This window comes from Cyprinodon tularosa, unplaced genomic scaffold (genome assembly GCF_016077235.1).
Source record: "Cyprinodon tularosa strain WSP-4 unplaced genomic scaffold, ASM1607723v1 ctg210, whole genome shotgun sequence".
Classification (NCBI taxonomy): domain Eukaryota; kingdom Metazoa; phylum Chordata; class Actinopteri; order Cyprinodontiformes; family Cyprinodontidae; genus Cyprinodon; species Cyprinodon tularosa.
The window spans coordinates 2,979,962-2,997,465 of NW_024038779.1; the positions used below are offsets into that span (position 1 = coordinate 2,979,962).

At 36.8% G+C, this 17,504-nt stretch overlaps 1 protein-coding gene across 1 annotated transcript in view; it reads left to right on the forward strand.

Annotated features, from left to right (window-relative positions):
• The window catches only part of kcnn4 (potassium intermediate/small conductance calcium-activated channel, subfamily N, member 4), a 35,482-nt gene that overhangs the window by 11,818 nt on the left and 6,160 nt on the right, over positions 1-17,504 (forward strand). The window contains exons 2-5 of the mRNA XM_038285382.1: positions 2,840-2,935; positions 4,694-5,130; positions 12,238-12,376; positions 14,906-15,016. Coding sequence (XP_038141310.1) covers positions 2,840-2,935; positions 4,694-5,130; positions 12,238-12,376; positions 14,906-15,016 — 783 coding nt within the window. The remainder of the gene's footprint in view (positions 1-2,839; positions 2,936-4,693; positions 5,131-12,237; positions 12,377-14,905; positions 15,017-17,504) is intronic.

Consider the following 17,504-nt stretch of genomic DNA (forward strand, 5'->3'; position numbering starts at 1 on the left):
TGGATATTGGATTGAAATAAAGTTTACCCCTTCCTCGGAAGCTCCTGACCTGAAATCCCTTGTTGGAAAACTTTCTGATTTGGACTCTAAGAACTTTTCCTTCTGTTTGTCTACATTCCCCCTGAGCAAACAGTAGGTCCAGACTGTCAGATGAAAGAAGTTAATAATTTCCTCCTTGCAGGATATTGTTTTCAACGATGCTAATGGGCCATTTTAGTCGACTGACACGTTCATTTCTAAGAATGTGATATCTTTAGATACACATTGCAATATGCTGCCACTGAGGCACGCAGGCTTTTATTACAAATTGTACAATTTTCCAGACATGTGCAAACAGTCGAAGCACCAAACAGCTTAACAGTAATCATATGTTAGGTCATGCTTTCTGTCTGTCTTGAAAAAAAAAATAAACAGCCTCCATCACAGGCAGCCTCGGTTTTCAAAACATAATCTTAACAGTTCTTAGTTGTATAACCTTTTTCCATTTGCATCAGATCCACAGGGTAAGTAAAGGAAAGAGATAATAATCATCAATCAAAAGTTCAACCGCAGATATACTGTTTTAGTCAGTTTTTTAAAGAGATCAAGACACTCTGGGTTTCAGAGGATTTCGTTTGAAGCCTGAAGTTTATGGCGTTGAAAATTAAAAGGGTGATTAATTACCGAAAACTCTTATGCGTTACAACATAGCTTTAAAGGGACTTTTGAAAACAATTAACAATGAAGAGGGATCATACTAAGTTTTTTTTTTTTTTTTTGTTTTTTTTACAAATTGGTATTTTTGTGTATAAAATCCAAACCTCTAGGGTCCATATACCTCTGATTGCATCATGTTCTCCTCTGAACAGGTCCAGTCGGTTTTTCCCCCCTCATTTTTCCTATTTATTTGCTTATTTTTAAATCAAATTCCTTCTTCTAAAGCTGTTTATTTATATCCTGCTGCAAAACATTGGAGCTGTATGCAAAAGAACTGTATGAATCAAAGGGAAATATCACTAAAACACATGGAAGTGGTCAAATGTTAATTAGCATTCATTTTGAGTCAAGTTGTTACAAAAACCGTGTGGCCTGATAGATGTGTTTGACATTCCTACAATAATGTCGAATGGCATAACAGATTATTTTCACAAAAAAATATAACTTTGGTGAGACACCAGTTAACCCTACCAGTGCCAATTATACCATGGCAATCATGACTAAGAAAGAAATACCTGTCCATTGGCTGTTTGAAAGAGACAGGTTGTTAAGTGCAGTGCCACCATACTAGAAAATCACATATTTAAGGGGATACATGCAGAAGTTACTTCATGCTATGTGAATACGCCCATGCTCTACATCAGTGATTACTTGTACCCCTAGTAACATAAAATAGGAAGGGGATATGTTCTGCTTTGTGAGGACCCAATTGAAAATTTAAATAAGCTTTTATCATTGAAAAAGTCTTGAGGTCACCTTCAGCTTTGACACACATCCAAACCAAGTAGAAGAACAGCTGTTTTCTACACTGAGGTAACAGAGATCATCAAAGGAGCTCAGGTGTCTTGATGAAAACAAAGTAAGACTAATTAAATCAGTCTGACTATAATTTTTGCTCTGTGGTTTGTTCCTAATTCATCCATTTTAAATGTGATTATAAGGGAGTTACACAGAGAGAAGCTCCAGTTTTATAAATACAGGTTTATAATAGGATTTTATGTTGTATTTATTTAGTTTCCTTACCAGCCTCCAGGCAACATGTTTATGTTTTTGTTTTTTTTCAAATTTGTGATGGAAAGAAAAAATGTTTAAGAATGAAATGCTAAAATTAAAAGATTAAGTGAAATAGTTTTTATTTTATTGTGTCACGGTCTTGGTTCTGTTATGTTTTACTTTGCTCCATGTTTTCTAGTTTTATTGGTTTAATTCCTGTTTTGTTGTATTTTCTGGATATATTTGAGTTTTTAGGTTTTTATCTGTTGCCTTCTTGTGTTGATCTCCTTTTACCTAGCTCCTTCTCAGACTGCTCTCTTCACACCTGCTCCCAATCATCTCGTTAGTCCTCTCTTCATTCAGTCTACCATAAATACTCTCCAGTTTCTCAGTGCTGGTTCCTTGTCTTACCTTGTCTCTCCTCGCCTTTCCCTGACTCTAAGTGCTCTTTTTGCCTGATGTCTCCATGGTTCTGGTTAAGTTTTACATTTTTAGTTGGATTTTGGATTCCTGCCTCCGTTACCTGTGTGGATTAATTAAATCTCCAAGAAACTCACCTCTGCCTCTCTGCCTCTGCATTTGGGTCCTCAAAAACCACAACCAAACCTTGACCTATTGCATGTTTCACAATCATCAATACTTTTTACTGAGAGGTACAAAAAAATGCCCAAAGGGTTATACAAGTCAAAAAAGGTTGGAAAACATTGCTTTGCATTAGCAACAAAAACAAAAATGCATTTGAAACGGTACTTTGCAAAAATAACATTGCACACCCATAACACAGTGTCAGCATATTTTAGCAACTTATTGCGCAACGTTGACATCGGCCATAACAGATGGAGCGTTGTTATCAAACACAAGGCTCCATGCAAAAAATAATAATTCTATAAGGACTATGTATTTAAGTAATAATACAGTGGAAATGTATACTTCTTTGGAAAGCTATGCTTTTATATTAATTGCATGTTCGTTAGTAAAAAAAAATGAAAATACCCCACTGGATAGTATCTTCAAGAAACTGTCTGAGGAGAACATTAAGATAATTATCCAAATTTGAGTAGTTTTTTATTTTATTTATTTTTTTAAACAAATTATCTCCACCTGTTCTATTATTTATTGATTGATTTATGATATATATTCTTTTTTGCAGGGCTCAAAAGTCTCATTGGTAATCAACTGCTCCATAAGCCTATCCACTGGGTGTCTCCTAATTCTCATCATAGCATTCCATTATAAAGACATCAGGGTGAGTTCTCCTTGTTTCCTTTAGTTTGTTGTTGTGTAATGATGTTCTCTTTTCATTTTTGTTCCAAATTAGCTTAGTTAGAAACAATGTTTTGTTTGAGATCACTCATGACAGTTGTTTTTGATGGAGCTTTTGGTCCTCTGATGATAGCCTCAACATTGTTTAGCTGTACTTCATTCGCTTTATGCGTAAAAAGAGTCTGAATGAGAACATAAACCCACATGAGGCAGCATTACATCTGAGCTGTGATGTTTTTCCAGTCCACATGGCTCGCTGCCGCAGTTTGTTTAGTCGGTATACAAGAAGGGATTTGATTGAGATTAAGCTGAGAAAACATTTCTGTCTTTGTCCTTAAACAGTAAAAGCATGCTTGTTCATTTAACAAGCTTAAATATTAAAAATGATCCCTTTGTAGGACTAAGGTTTTAAGCAGGTATTTGGGTTTTATTCTTACTGACAGCAGTTATGTCATCTGCCTGATAAACATGGGGGACCACTACGAGTGTGAAGAGGAGATAAGGGAGGAAAGGCTCTGGGTGGAGACATAAACATGTAAATGCACTACAGTTTTTGTGTGTTTTGAAAGCTTTAGCAAGGTTTATGTCAGGCATCCCCAAAGTCGATCCTTGAGGGCCGCTGTCCTGCAGGTTTTAGAGGTTTCCCTGCTTTAGCACAGCTGATTATGATGATTGCAGTCAAGCAAAAGCCCGTCAGCTCTCAGTTGAAATTAACTGTGCTGGAGCAAGGAAAACTTTAAAACCTACAGGACAGCGGCCCTCGAGGACCGACTTTGGGGATGCCTTGATTATGTCAATAGATCAAACTGTCCAAGAATTGCAGAGGTGTCACTAAGGACAATCACGGAAATGGTGCCCATGGAGCATCGACTGAAACAAAACAATAGGGAAATAACAGCAACAAAAATGCAAAAAAGAGCAAGAATAAAGGGAAAAATGAAATAAGACAGGAGGTAGAATGTAATCTTATAACAGGAAGAAAAAAAATGGGCTCATTAGTCACAATGAAAAAGTAAAGACCCACAACAGGGCTGTGGTTAAACAAAAGCAAAAGTTAAAATAAAACCAGCAAAAAAAAAAAACAGAGTTGTGGCAAAGCACTGACGTCTTTCCCCTTCTGTCATAAACATCTATTATTGTAAGGGCTTTTTTCTTTTATTAAACCTTGGCTGGACATCGAAGCTCAGATTGATGTTTATTTGCCCTCCAGGCCAGAGAAGAAAGATTTTTCACGACGGTATATTTGTTCAGTTTTTCTTAGTTAGTTGGTTGTTTAGTTAGTTAGTGTTTTTAACTCTGCCTTACCATTGTACCTTGACTGCTTGTCATTAATTCTCTGTTTATTCTTTGTGTTATGACAGCTTGTTTTACTTTTCTCATTTCAAAAAGAAAATCCATTTTCAATAGCTCTTTATAATTTATTGAATTCAACTAAAGAATTGATAAATAATGTATCTTTGTGATTAGTTGCGATTTAAAAAATATGCCAAAGGTTGCCAAGGTTGGCAAATAGTCTGTTCTATGTAGACAAATAATTAGTTTCCCTTTTTAAAATTAGATCAGAGAGAGTTCTAAAAAAAGGCTTATTTTACAAATAAATCCAAATGAAAAAAATTTAATGGCTGCTTGGAGGATTGGATCACCAGAAGATATTCAGTGAGACTGAATATGAGCTAAACAGGTGAACTTTTGTTATGTTGGATTTTAATTATGTTCTATCTTTGTTTTTTCCTCTATTTAGCTATTCATCATTGATCACAAAGAAGTGGACTGGAGAATAGCTATAACAGGCCACAGGGTTCTTGTGATCACCTTGGAGCTGTTGGTCTGCATCATCCATCCAGTCGGGTCGTACTGGGAGGTGGGCCTCTACACCAACACCTCCTCCGCTGCCCCACTATGTGTTTCCAGTCACCATGACAAGACTCTAGTGGACATGGAGCTGCTGCTATCCATGCTCATGTTCCTGCGCCTATACCTGGTCCACCGAGCCATTCTACTACACAGCAAAGTGCTTCTGAGTGCCTCCTACAGGAGCATAGGATCGCTTAACAACATCAACTTCACCTTTCGCTTTGTTCTTAAAGTACTGATGAATAAACATCCAGCACGTGTGCTGCTAGTGTTTATCCTCCTGTTCTGGCTTACAGCGTCGTGGATGCTGACGTTGTGTGAGAGGTAGGTGATAACTGCGAACAGCGTGTATAGATTTTATCTGGGAAAGAGCACCATTATAACTATAGAGGTAAACATTACATCACCCAACAGGAAATACAGGATTTAAGGCCTTACCTTCAAAGTTTCCAATTTTTTTCCCCCCCTTATTTAGTACATAGTACATGCAATAAGTTGGGATGTTGTGGGAGAGGTGGAAACCAGTTTAGTTGTGCCCCTCTGAACTGAGGGGCAGAACATGAACATGCAGTTCAGAGTGATCGTAAAAGTAATATAGGCTACTATGTAGTCAGTTTTAATGATAAAAATAATTTATAAAGCTTGCTAGTTAGTGCTACGTTAAAAAATAAAATGATTCAATTAACTGAAGGTTAATTAAAAAAAAATCTTAGATATAAAACATAAAGTTGTCTTTGTTGAACCATGCTTTGTGCTTTGTTAAATCAACAAAGATAAGTGAGAGGTTTGCACTTTTAATATGCTGACAAGATCTAAATAAAAAAGATGTAGGGTAAACTAGGATGCTTATGAGAGGCAATGCAGGACAGAAGCAGCTTTTCAGCAATCCCTTTCTTTTGCCATTCAGTTAGATGAGTGCCTGTTAATTGATTTTCTCTTCACTTTTTTTTTTTTTATTTGACCCAGAGGATTTTTATTTTGATTTATGTAGGTAGAGTGGGACAATTGTTTCCTCCAATAAAAGAAAAAAAAAAAAGAATCATCTTGGCTTGACTCTATAAAGATTATCTGCCATCCTGCAGCATCAATTTGTGCCCTCCAGCTCTATTTATTATTTTGCAATTGTTATTTTTTTAAGGTTGTAATGTGTTTACTTGTGCACAGAATCAGACTTTCAGAAGTGCTAAAAAAGGAACTAAAATTGAGATTCAGATTTGTGCGTGCAAAAAGGGGTTTGCACATGCTAGCTGCTGCATTGCAATTTCAAATCACATTGGACCTTCTTTGAAGATCTGGATGTACAAACATGTCTGCACCTGATCACATGTAAAACTTTATTCTGTAAAAATTTCTTATTTTAATATGTTCGCAAGAAGCTTCTGTTTACATAGCAGATTGTTTCTTTTAGATAAAAATCTATTCTTTCCTGCAAATATACAGGAGAGTCATATGAGGCAAGTTAGTAATACTAACGTTAATTAAAAGAAAGTAATCCTTCTGCCGAAATTATTGTCATTGCATACAAATGAGCTGTTCTTTACCAGGGTCTAAAATTGTTCAGATCTAACCTACAAAACCAAACACCATAGATTCTACAACCATAAAGCCAAAATACAAAAGTTTTTTAAAAAACACTAAAATTTGAAAACCAAAAATACTTACAATCATGGTTTGGATGTTCACATTTTTTAATAAATGCTCAAACTGCTATTTTTTACTTACCGGTAAGTGCTTTTTTTTTTTTTTTTTTTTTTTTTTACATGACAGAACAAGACAAAACATAAAATAGGGGGAAAGTGATACATACTTTAAATTTTTTTTTTCACAAACTGAAATTTGGAAAACTGCAGACCATTTTAGCCTTTAAAGGAGCTCCAGACTGGTGTGGTGAATCCGATAGTTTCCAGCCTTACGGGCGCCAATTCATGATGGAAAGACATAAATAATGCTGAACATCGGGAGGTCCCTATGCTAACTGAACTGGCAATAAGAAGCATCCTGCCTCCTCTTCCTAGCTCCTTACTGTCAGCACTATACATACTTATCATGATGACACTTCCATTTTGGCTTAAATGTCCTTACCTTTTTGCAGTATTCCAAAGGAGCCTTTTAGGAAGACTCCTCGTTATGGGGCTGACAAATGCAGCCTTCTTTTTGCCTTTTTTGAAGGACTCCCGTGTATTACTTTTTTTAACCTATCATATATAAATATTTAATTCACTACTATTAATGTAATCAAATTTTTATTTTATTTTTTTATTCATTTATGACTATTCTTAAGTTAAATAATTAATTAGTTAAAACAACATTTCATGGTGCATTCATCTATATCGGACCAACAATTGGCTCTGGTGTGTTGCTTTGCAAGAATACTTTTGATTACATTTTAGAAGCATATTAGTTTTCATTAGATACAGCTCTAGAAAACAGTATTTTATTCTAAGTTTCCCTTTTGCTTAAGCACTCTGATTTTTTATTGCTAACTAATTTAACAGACCTCCTCCATAAATTGAATTTGTAATTAGTTTTATTTTATTCATTGTGGCTTTCCAATTCGTGATGTAATAGTTTTTATTTTAAGTTCTGTGAGGAAACCAAATGAAATTATCCCCTGCAACCTGTTAGGTGAGGTCATTTGTACATTTAAAGCCTAATGATAGGTCTAACCCAGACTTAGACTAAGTGTTTTGTTTGTCCAAAGTAATATTAGAGTTTGAAAATGACAGCTTCTGTTCCCGCTAAATCTTCACATCATGAAGTGTTACACCAGCCAATCTTGCAACTACCTACTTACAGAAGACAGATATAGTCTCATCCAGACTTTTTATCCACACTCATGTGGAAAGAATAAATCTATTCTTTACAGCATTCCTTCCATTTATTGTGGTTTAAGAGCATCAGACTCTACTCCATTTGGCTAATTTAATAGCTTCATAGTAGAGACATAAAAACGGCAGTCCATGGAAATGATTATTTGTTCCACAGCAAATATTGTGACATTATTGTTTAAAGCATATATTTAGAAATTAGGAAAATTGATTAACAATATGACCAAAACAGAATATTAAAATATCTATGTACCACTTGTGCCCTTTCCTGAAGGCAGGCTTAACTTAGTCTGAGTAGAGAGCAGATATCCTGAGTAAACCTATTTTGCTCTATAATATTCAGAATTTTCTTTTTCGGAACAGGTGGTATCAACAAAGTAATTCAACTGTTAGTTATCTTAGCTGATTTCAGCATCAGCCTATGTTTAGAAGAGGCCCTCATAAATGGAAGCCATATAAAATAATCAACCCTGATAGTGGGATGAATTAAGGAACCTCAAAGTCTGTATTTTTCACTAATGGAACTTGAAATACTAATGACGGCTAATGGAAGTATTCAAAACATTAAAAAAAAAAAAAAAAAAAAAAAAAAAAAGCAATGCTGCTGTAAATTTGTGAAGTTAATGTGGCAGAGACCAGGTCAAGACCTTAATGAGGTTTGACAGAGAATGTAAGCTGCATCCTTGACACAACATTTATTTCATGTGTGTGAATTTAAATTGCATCTACACATAAAATAGCAGATGTAAAAAGGACAAAGAAGTAAATCAAGATAAACTATAGAAAAACAGATAAATCAGGCAATGTCCACATATAAACTATGATGTTTAACATTTAACAACTGAAAAACACTGCACTCATTGGCTTAAATAAAAAGATAACTAATATGTAGAAAGTTAAACCTTGATTCATGACAAAATAAAGAAAATATCAGACATTGCATTTGAAACTGAGATTTATTTCACCTCTAAAACTCACTGTAAAAACAGCTTTAAAAGGTGGGCTTACTTGAAAACGTAAATTGTAAACCTAACGATACAGCCAAAAAACACAATTTAAAATCCAACTGCTGGAGCATCGGTTCAATATGTGTGGGGCCGACAGAGCTAATTGATCTTTTTCTTTTTAACAAAATATTAATACTTCATTTTCACTTGTAAAGAATGAACAATACCGAATGAAAGAAAGGATTCATTTAGGAAGTGATTGGCTTTTCCTTTTGGCATTGTGGTCAAAACTTAAACTAAACTAACACCAAACTCAAGATTCCCTAGCTTTACAATAAAAATAACAATACTTCTATACTGTGCATTCTAATGATCAAACAGTAGCACTTCAACAGTCCTTATTATTTCCATTCTATTCCATCTTTACGAAATCAATAGAATGTACCGAACCAATCTTTTGATACGTACGTAGCCTAGCCTGATGCTCAACTTGGCTCCACATTTTGGCTCAACAGTTCAGTGTAACTTGAGGTCATCATGACATGACCTCTTTTACTTGCTTTAAAATAAACTCATTCTTTTTTACTGATAGTAGGTGCATGCCTCAGTTATTAGCTTCTTTCTCTTCAATCACAAACCAACTCGGTGACAAGTCCGCCATTTCCACCACATTAATCATCTTCCCAAATGCTTATATGTGTGCTCTTACCTGCTAGCTTTACCTCTGCTTTGCCCCACAGCACTCATGAGATACTTCTACTGATAGTTACCATGCATATATCATTAATCAACCTGCTCACCTGCAAAACATACAGGAGGTCAGAGTTCTGCACATGTCTGATTTTCAAAACTGTAGAGATCAGAACCACGACTCAACCGATTACCCACAATTATCCCCATTGAATACCTGGGACTGCCCACACCCATAGTGATTAGAACCGAGACCTGACCCGTTGCCCGCAATTATTCCCGTTTAAAACCTGGGACCTCCCGTACCCGTAGAGTTTAGAACCGAGACTTGACCCATTACCTGCGATTGTCCTCATTTAAAACATGGCCGGAACTGCATGGACCCATAAATAATTAAGTGCGACCCGACATGGGATCACAAAGTGTACCCACAGCTGTTTATAATAACAGAGGCAGAAAAGAAATTGCCTCACACTCTCATCCAGTGCGAGCGGCACTCACAGATTAACAGCTGTAAATTGGCCAAAAAAGAAGGTTTGCCTCGTTGCTTGAAAAAATTACTCTTATCTGGATATTCTCATATCTATTTATTTTTTAAGGTGTAGAGTTAATAACAAGGAATTTTTAAAAAGTATAAAGTTTCATTCATGCTGTAACTCTATAGCCCCTTTCCCACTAAAACAATCTGTCATGACTGTCAACTTTTCTAGTTTCATTTCTAATTTGTGTTATTCTAGTTATTTTTGATTGCAATTGAGTTCATGGGTATTGTTTGCCCTCTACTGCTCTCTTATGTCAGGCTCTTTTTCCCCTAGCTCCCTTCTAGACTCCTCTGTCCACACCTGCACCCAATCTGTTGATTAGCCTGGTCTTTGTTCAGTCTCCCATTTATACACCTAATGTTCATTCTCTGCTTGCTGGTTCTTTGTTGTTGTTCTACTGCTTCCTCATCTCTGGCTCCCCACGTGAGTTTTTTTTTCCCCTAATGTTTTCCGGTTTTTTGGTTCCTTGTATTTTTGCCTCTGTTGCCTTATTAAATCTTTAAGACCTTTGCCTCCTGATCTATGCATTTGGGTCCTCAAAATTCTCCACCCAGCTGTGACACAATCGGATCTTGGCCGTTTTCCTATTTGACCGAAAAGCAATGGGAATCAGGGAAGTAAGTAATGGAGAGCAACATTGACGGGGCCAGAGCATAGTCAGTATTCTTTATTATTAGTGTTCTTTTATCTGTCCCAATACTTATCGAATGTAAACTGAGTTGTGTTAGCTACTTCAAAAGCAACTGCCGCAGTGTGTTGACATCCGTACGTTGCATTCATAAGGGTCAGGTAATTTAGCGGGTCAACCCAGGTCAGGTGTTCCCACTGTATGCCGATCAAAGCGAGGTGAATTTTAACGCGGGTCGCTTGCCAAGTCGTTTGATCCGGGTAGACATGGTTCAGTGAGCTGTTCCCACTGCCACTAAAAACTGATTATTTAAAGAGGGTTTTTGGCCAGTGTAAAAGGGGTATACGATACCCACATTTTGTCCATATATACCCGTGAAATAATATGTATGTTTTTTTTCTATCTGTAGATGTATGTTGTTTATACGGGTACTCACCGGGTACCTGATCCATTGCAGGACTCTGTGGCAGGTTATAGGAGATGCTTGGTGCTTTCACTCTAAACTGCTTCACAACAAACTGGTCAACTTCTTCCGCTGGCCAGAGTATCAGCAAGTGGTACACACTGCTCTAAGCACCCTCTGCTGTGAAACTCATATTATACCTTTAACAAAAGCAATAGATACAAACAGTTGTTTACTTAAAAGACAGTAACCTAAGAACTGAAAATAAATTTAACGCAAATCGTTTTTTTCATAATCCCACAGAACCAAGGGAGTAACTGTATTGATAGCTGCTCTTTCGCACCATAGTAATCAGATTTGGAGTGGGTGTGTATTTGTTCTTTATAATGTTTTTTGAGTTTATAATGTTATAGTCCCATTCCAACACTGATAGGAGGGTTGAGTTAGTGGACTGTGTCTTGCACAACTTGCATTGATTCAAATGGCTCTAAAAACCCACAAAGTGGGCTGTAATAATGATCAATGTGGTTGCCCTGAGCACACCTTTGCAGCTTCAAAATATTTTCTTTTTCACTATATTCATTCAAATAGTCCTTAATGGTTGTCCACCACTGACAGGAACTATACGATTAAGTGTCATGATAGAGGGCAGATCGACCCTGTATTCAAGGTGAGACAGGCAGTGGGAAAGTTCAAAATGTTTATTAAAACAAAAACATAACAGAACTGAAGTGCAGAGCTGTGGATCTGTGTACTGCAGCGGCAGCAGGGGGGTGGGGTGCAACACATCACTGGCATTCTGGATGTGGGAAAAACAGGTAAGTGATTATGATCAACTGACGGAAGATAATCATCTTTGTGAGTCACTTATCTGGTTTAACAGTTCAGTCCATCCTCTCTGAGTAAGGCAGGGATCCGATCCATGTCAGGGAAAACAGATCAGACAGGGACAGTTCTTAAATCCAGGACTCATGCTCAGGGTAACTATGCAACAAACATAACTAACATCTAACATGAAAAAAGCAATGATATGGCCCCGATAGCTGGGCTGAGCAACATGTAAACAGTAGGCGCAGGTGCATAGGATGAGTGATGATTAGAGAACGGGCAGGGAACGGCAGGTGAATGGAGTAATTAAGGTCAGCCATTAGGGCAGATCATGACATCTCGTTTCTCATTCCGTAAATATTCACCAGCTCTGTGTCCATGTGTAAATACTCCTCATTTTTGGTTCAACTTCGACTGAAATTTCACATCCATTACAAAATGTGCCTTCCTTCCAAAGGTCTTGAAGTATTAATGTTCTTTTATTATAATATAATTTATGAAGTTTTCCTGACAGGCCTTGATTTCATCTGTCTATTCATCTGTCGCCCCACCCCCATCCCCGCAGACGAACCGAGGCCCTGACGACGGGACAAATGGACACAGCCCTGTGGCTCATTGCCATCACATTCCTCACTGTGGGCTATGGAGATGTTGCACCCAAGACCAGCTGTGGCAAGGGGGTGTGTCTCTTTACCGGTGTCATGGTAAATAGCTTCATATTCTGTTGAGGAATGGTGTTGTGCTTCATACCAGGTGGCTGTTTTGGGTTCTCTTGGGGATTAGTACCTATATATATCTATCTGTTACAGAAAAGCAGAAGTTAATGTTTGACTTGAAAAACTTGATGCATTAAAGTGTCGTACCTTTGTGTCACTTCTCTATTTATTAAGTATGAAACATTTGAGAACTTTGCTTTCACGAGATAATCAACCTGATAACACATAGAAATAAGCCTTCTTTTATTCAGCTGTTTCAGTTTTTAAGTTGAACTCTGCCAGCCATCTTCTTTCAATATATTTTGCTTTTACATGCTAACATACAAAAAATTAACAACTCTGGATAGCCCGGAGCCGCAAGTAGATCCTTTGGAACCTCCGGTATAAGATATGTATGTAAATAGGGTGATATGATCTAAAGTTTTGCAACAGAAATACACTTATGGGAACAGTAAGTTTTCTTTAGATCTTGTAATTAGGTTGAAAACAATGTTTTTTGTAACATGCCTTTTCTCAAATATCAACATCTAAAAGGAGAAAATTAATCAATTCTTTTTCTTGCCTGTTCCCAACAGATCAGATGGGAACAGGCAAGATCAGTGGTTAAAAGGAAGAACAGGTGTTGAAATAATATATCCTGTATGATTAACTAGAACTGGAGCTGTAGTTAATTATTTAACTTATTCAAAGTCGGAGGTGAAATCAATTTGGTGTTCTTAGTTGAATGACTATTAATCTAATCTACTCAGTTTTAGATGGAGTTTTTGTAACCATAAATTCCTGCTACAAATTATCCATTGTATTTCAGTCTGGGCTTCCTCTAGGCTCCACGACTTTACTCATCAACTCCAAAGAAACTCAAATGAAAAGCGTCTCCACATGGTTTAAAGTGGGATTTTATGTCCAGATTGATGTGATGTGTTGGTCTGTTGCCACACATAACTATTAAAATTTAGTGTGAAGTCAAAAGAGTCTCGGTATAATAGCATTTTGTTTCTTTGATTAATGCTCTGATGTTTGAGGCTATGACTTTAGATTTCCAAGGCCTGGTAGCTTTTTGTTGCACCATACTTTTTTATCTGGATGCTAGACTGAATGGCGAATCTGTTAAAAAAATATAAAAAATATTTATTTATAACCTAAATGTGTCTTACACTTCTCCACGCCTTTATTCCCTACAATTTTGCCTGTGCTTCTTGTCCATGTAACTTTTAATTACAGAAAATCTGTATTTACACGGAAATTAAATTATGCATATGAGGTTTTAAAACAATTAGCTGCACTGGTTCTGGGACATCAGAGCAGGGTGAATAAATATGTAGACCCCTCTTTTCAGATTTATCTGTGAAGTCACTTGAAAATTATAATTTTTCATTCAAAGTGCAATTATGCACTACTGTGTACTCTTGAATATACCAAAATGTGAAAAGGTATAATGGATTTCAGTACCTTCTGTACTGTGATGCTGAGAACGAGGGCAAGGGCTCAGTCTGAAACAAATACTGAAAGGTAAGGTGTGATAAAAAAAAAGGATGAATTACAGCAAGACAGACTATATAGGTCACTCAGGATGAGGTGTGGCAGATTTTGAAAAACCAGTGCATATCTGTATCTGTGGTGGTTGTGGAAAACAACCACTCTGTATCTCCATATTTCTCCATCTCCCTTGTTTTATAAGGGAGAACTAAAAGGGAAAACTTTCCACCATATCCATTTTTGGGTGGTTTATTGCATTTGGCACCACAACAACAGCAGGGCGTTCAAACCTGTGCCCACAGTTTGGAAAAATAAAAAATAAAATTCCAACTCCCATCAGGGAATTTAAGGGAGCTACAAGGTAGTGATGCTCACACCTGTATTATAGCTGGAAGCCACTCTGCTCAACAATCTGCTAGAAATCAGTCTGCAGCTGTTTCCAGGGGTTGACATTTGTGTGTACGACTTATTCCTGTGTGTAGATGGATCCCAGGAAAGAGTTTGTACCTCCAGGGTTTCACAGATGATGTAATGATGGATATTTGGTGGCTTGCTAAAGTGAAGAAAAGACATCCCCCTGCCTGAATCTTTCTTATGCTCATGTTTTGCATGTCTTTCTCCTTCTCTCTCTTTCTGTTGCAAACCAAAACGCAGAACAAAAGGTAAAAGTTGGTTAACTCTTCTTAACTATTGTGGACATGATCTCAATGCAGTTTTATGCATGTGTTCTGTTTTACATCTTTTTGTGTTTGTTGTGTTTGTGGATGGATTTTTGGAAAAGTCTGCAGTTCCCTGTCCAGTAATAGTAAGTTATTCTCAGAGGAAACCACACAATTATAGTCTTATAGCTCTGTTTGGCTGCAGAACTTTCCTTTTTTATAAATATAACTTGTTTTATTAGTAGCCATTAAGATATGAAGATCAACATGACTTTTAATACAGCTGCTTTCCTTTGAGGGTAGCATTCCAAACCACTTGAAATGTTAACCGAGGATCTCTGGAGAGGCTTGAGCTAATTTCCGTGTGTCTTTTGGGTTCCAGGGTGTAGCCTGCACCGCCATGCTGGTGGCCATCGTTACTGAGAAACTTGCCCTAAACAAAGGAGAGAAGCATGTCCACTTCTTCATGATGGACATCCAGATATCTAAAAGGGTGAGTTTTGAATACAGCAGATGTGTGCAAAAGGTGAAACACTGGCTGTATGAGAGAATAGAACATGCAGCTTGAGATCACTGGCCTCTGAGCACAAATAGGGAGTGAAAGGGTTGGTATGTGTGTGTCTCTGGGGGGGGTTTCTCTGTTTTAATCACTAAATCTTGAATTAAGGGCCAAAAGTCTCACATTTTAATTAAAACAATTATTTTCTTTTTATTTAACTTCTTATATGTAAACGTTTGCATAAAACTTTTTAGTGCCGAATGAAATTCATTGAATGTAACTTTATTGATTATATAGGTTTTCAACTTTGTAAAATTAGTATTTTAGAAAAATGTAATTAAGATCAAAGACCTTAATAACTTAAAGGTTGCATTCAACTTCAAAGATTAACCATTTGATCTCATGGAAAAGCATCTTCAGTGTTAACCTTTGAAGTTCATACTATTGGTGTTCATCTCGCTAATATTTGCCAGAAATACGTATGTTTCTGTCTTTGTAGTTGGTTGATTTTGACTTTGACTTTGTAGTTTTGTTGATTTTGATGTATTGCCATATTTATCCCCCATCCCCTTTAAAACTATGAAAAAATGTAAAACTCCCGAAATTCTATTCCAACATTTGATTTTGATGTGGCTCCAAGTCTGACCATCCCTTTGAAAAGTTTCTGGAGGCAATCCTGGTAAAGATCTGTTAAAAACAGACTCTGGAAGCTATAATAAGTGGCTGCCTATGGGAGCTGTACAGGGTTTGAAAGTAAGAGACTTATTAGTGAGATAATATATCAAAATGAACATTATGTCTCTGAAGCTGCTGCCTCATGGGAACAGTGTGTTTTTGTGCTACTGAAAATTAAGAAAACCTTGTCCTGAACTGTTCTTTTTTTTTTTTTTTTTTTTTACAAGGTAATGTTTTTAATAAGGGAGGAGTGATTTCATTTGATAAGAATTCATTTATTTGCAAATAACTATACAAAAGACCTCTAGTCACCCTTATTCTACCAAACTGCATTAAACTGCAGCAACGTGCAAAGTTAAATGGTTTTTACAAGAAGCGCTGGCTTTTTAAAAGCTTAGCAGAAATTTGAAGGTCATTAAATACTAAATCTCCCTCATTTTTATACAGATCTACTCATGTTAAAGGAGACATTTTATGGTTTAGGGATCTGTGTGTCAAAATGTTGATTCTGTTTCTGCTTCTTTTCTCTTCCCTAAATAAATGTCACACGTTAGAACAGGATAGTATGTGTGTGGGTGTGTGTGTGTGTGTTCTTTAGAGCTCTTTCAAGGCATTGGGGTTAGGAAGCTTAGGAAATAATCTTATCTCTGACAGGAAAGAAGCTTCTGTCAGTTAAGGTCAGAGCAGGACAGGAAACAGTTTGAGCTTACATTGATGCTTTTGATGAAACTTCCCTGCAAAGAATTCAAAGATGTTTAACTCTTAGATTTTTAGTTATTGATTTAAAAGAAAGTGAGAGTTTTCATTTAAAGGGACCGACATTCTTATTTGCTTTGCAGAAAGGCACATGTGTGACATCATAAAACAACATGAGCTTAGGTTTTTGTGAGGAGAGCTACAGCCTCTCACCATATGCAGTAGCAGCACTGTTTGGAGAATGCAACCATTTCCTCTCCTCTGGTGGCTGCATCCTGTCTCTAGGTGCGTGTTCATGCATCCTTCAGAGCAATCACTGATGGGAACAAGGGAAGACATCTGGATGCCGACACTGACAGGGTCCACTAATAACTACAGCAACAGGGAAGAAGTGACATCACAACAGGGCAATAGTAGAGATTTGTACGGGAAAGCAAGGTGGATGTAAATAGAATCAGAGGGAAGACTGTGGCAGGACCTGACGCTGCGCTGTTTGGTCTTGTGAGATAAGAAACTTTTTGCTATTTGCCTGAGATCTGCATCAAAGGAAGAAAGCATGAAACAGGAAAGACTATACGGATTTTATTAGCTACTTCAGATGTACTGATGTCCTTTCTAAAAGATATGAAAAAGCTGTAGAGGATATTGGGCAATTTACTGCAATGTAAAAGTCATTATACAACAGCAACATTTACTATATGTTATAGACATTTTTTTTTATAGACTGTAACAGAGTCAAAATCCTTAATTAATTTTTCTTTTTTTTTCTTTTTTTTACCAACAACTAGTTTACAATTTCTACATAAAATAAAATGCAGAGAAAACACATGCAATTAAATTCAACTTACCCACAAACCTATGTGCATTCTATTTTCAGAGGCGTTTTAGATAATATATGTGGACGTACAGCCTCATGGAGGCCAAGGAACACCACAGACAAGTCAGAGATAAGGTGTTGAGTGTACGTTTAAAGTATGCTTAGGTTACGAGTATGCCACAACCACAAACCCTTCAAGGCACGTATGCACTACTCTGCTGCAAGTAAAGCATTGATCTAAGAAGCATGTGGTGAGCTGCAAAGATCCACAGCTCACCTGTCAGAATATGTTCA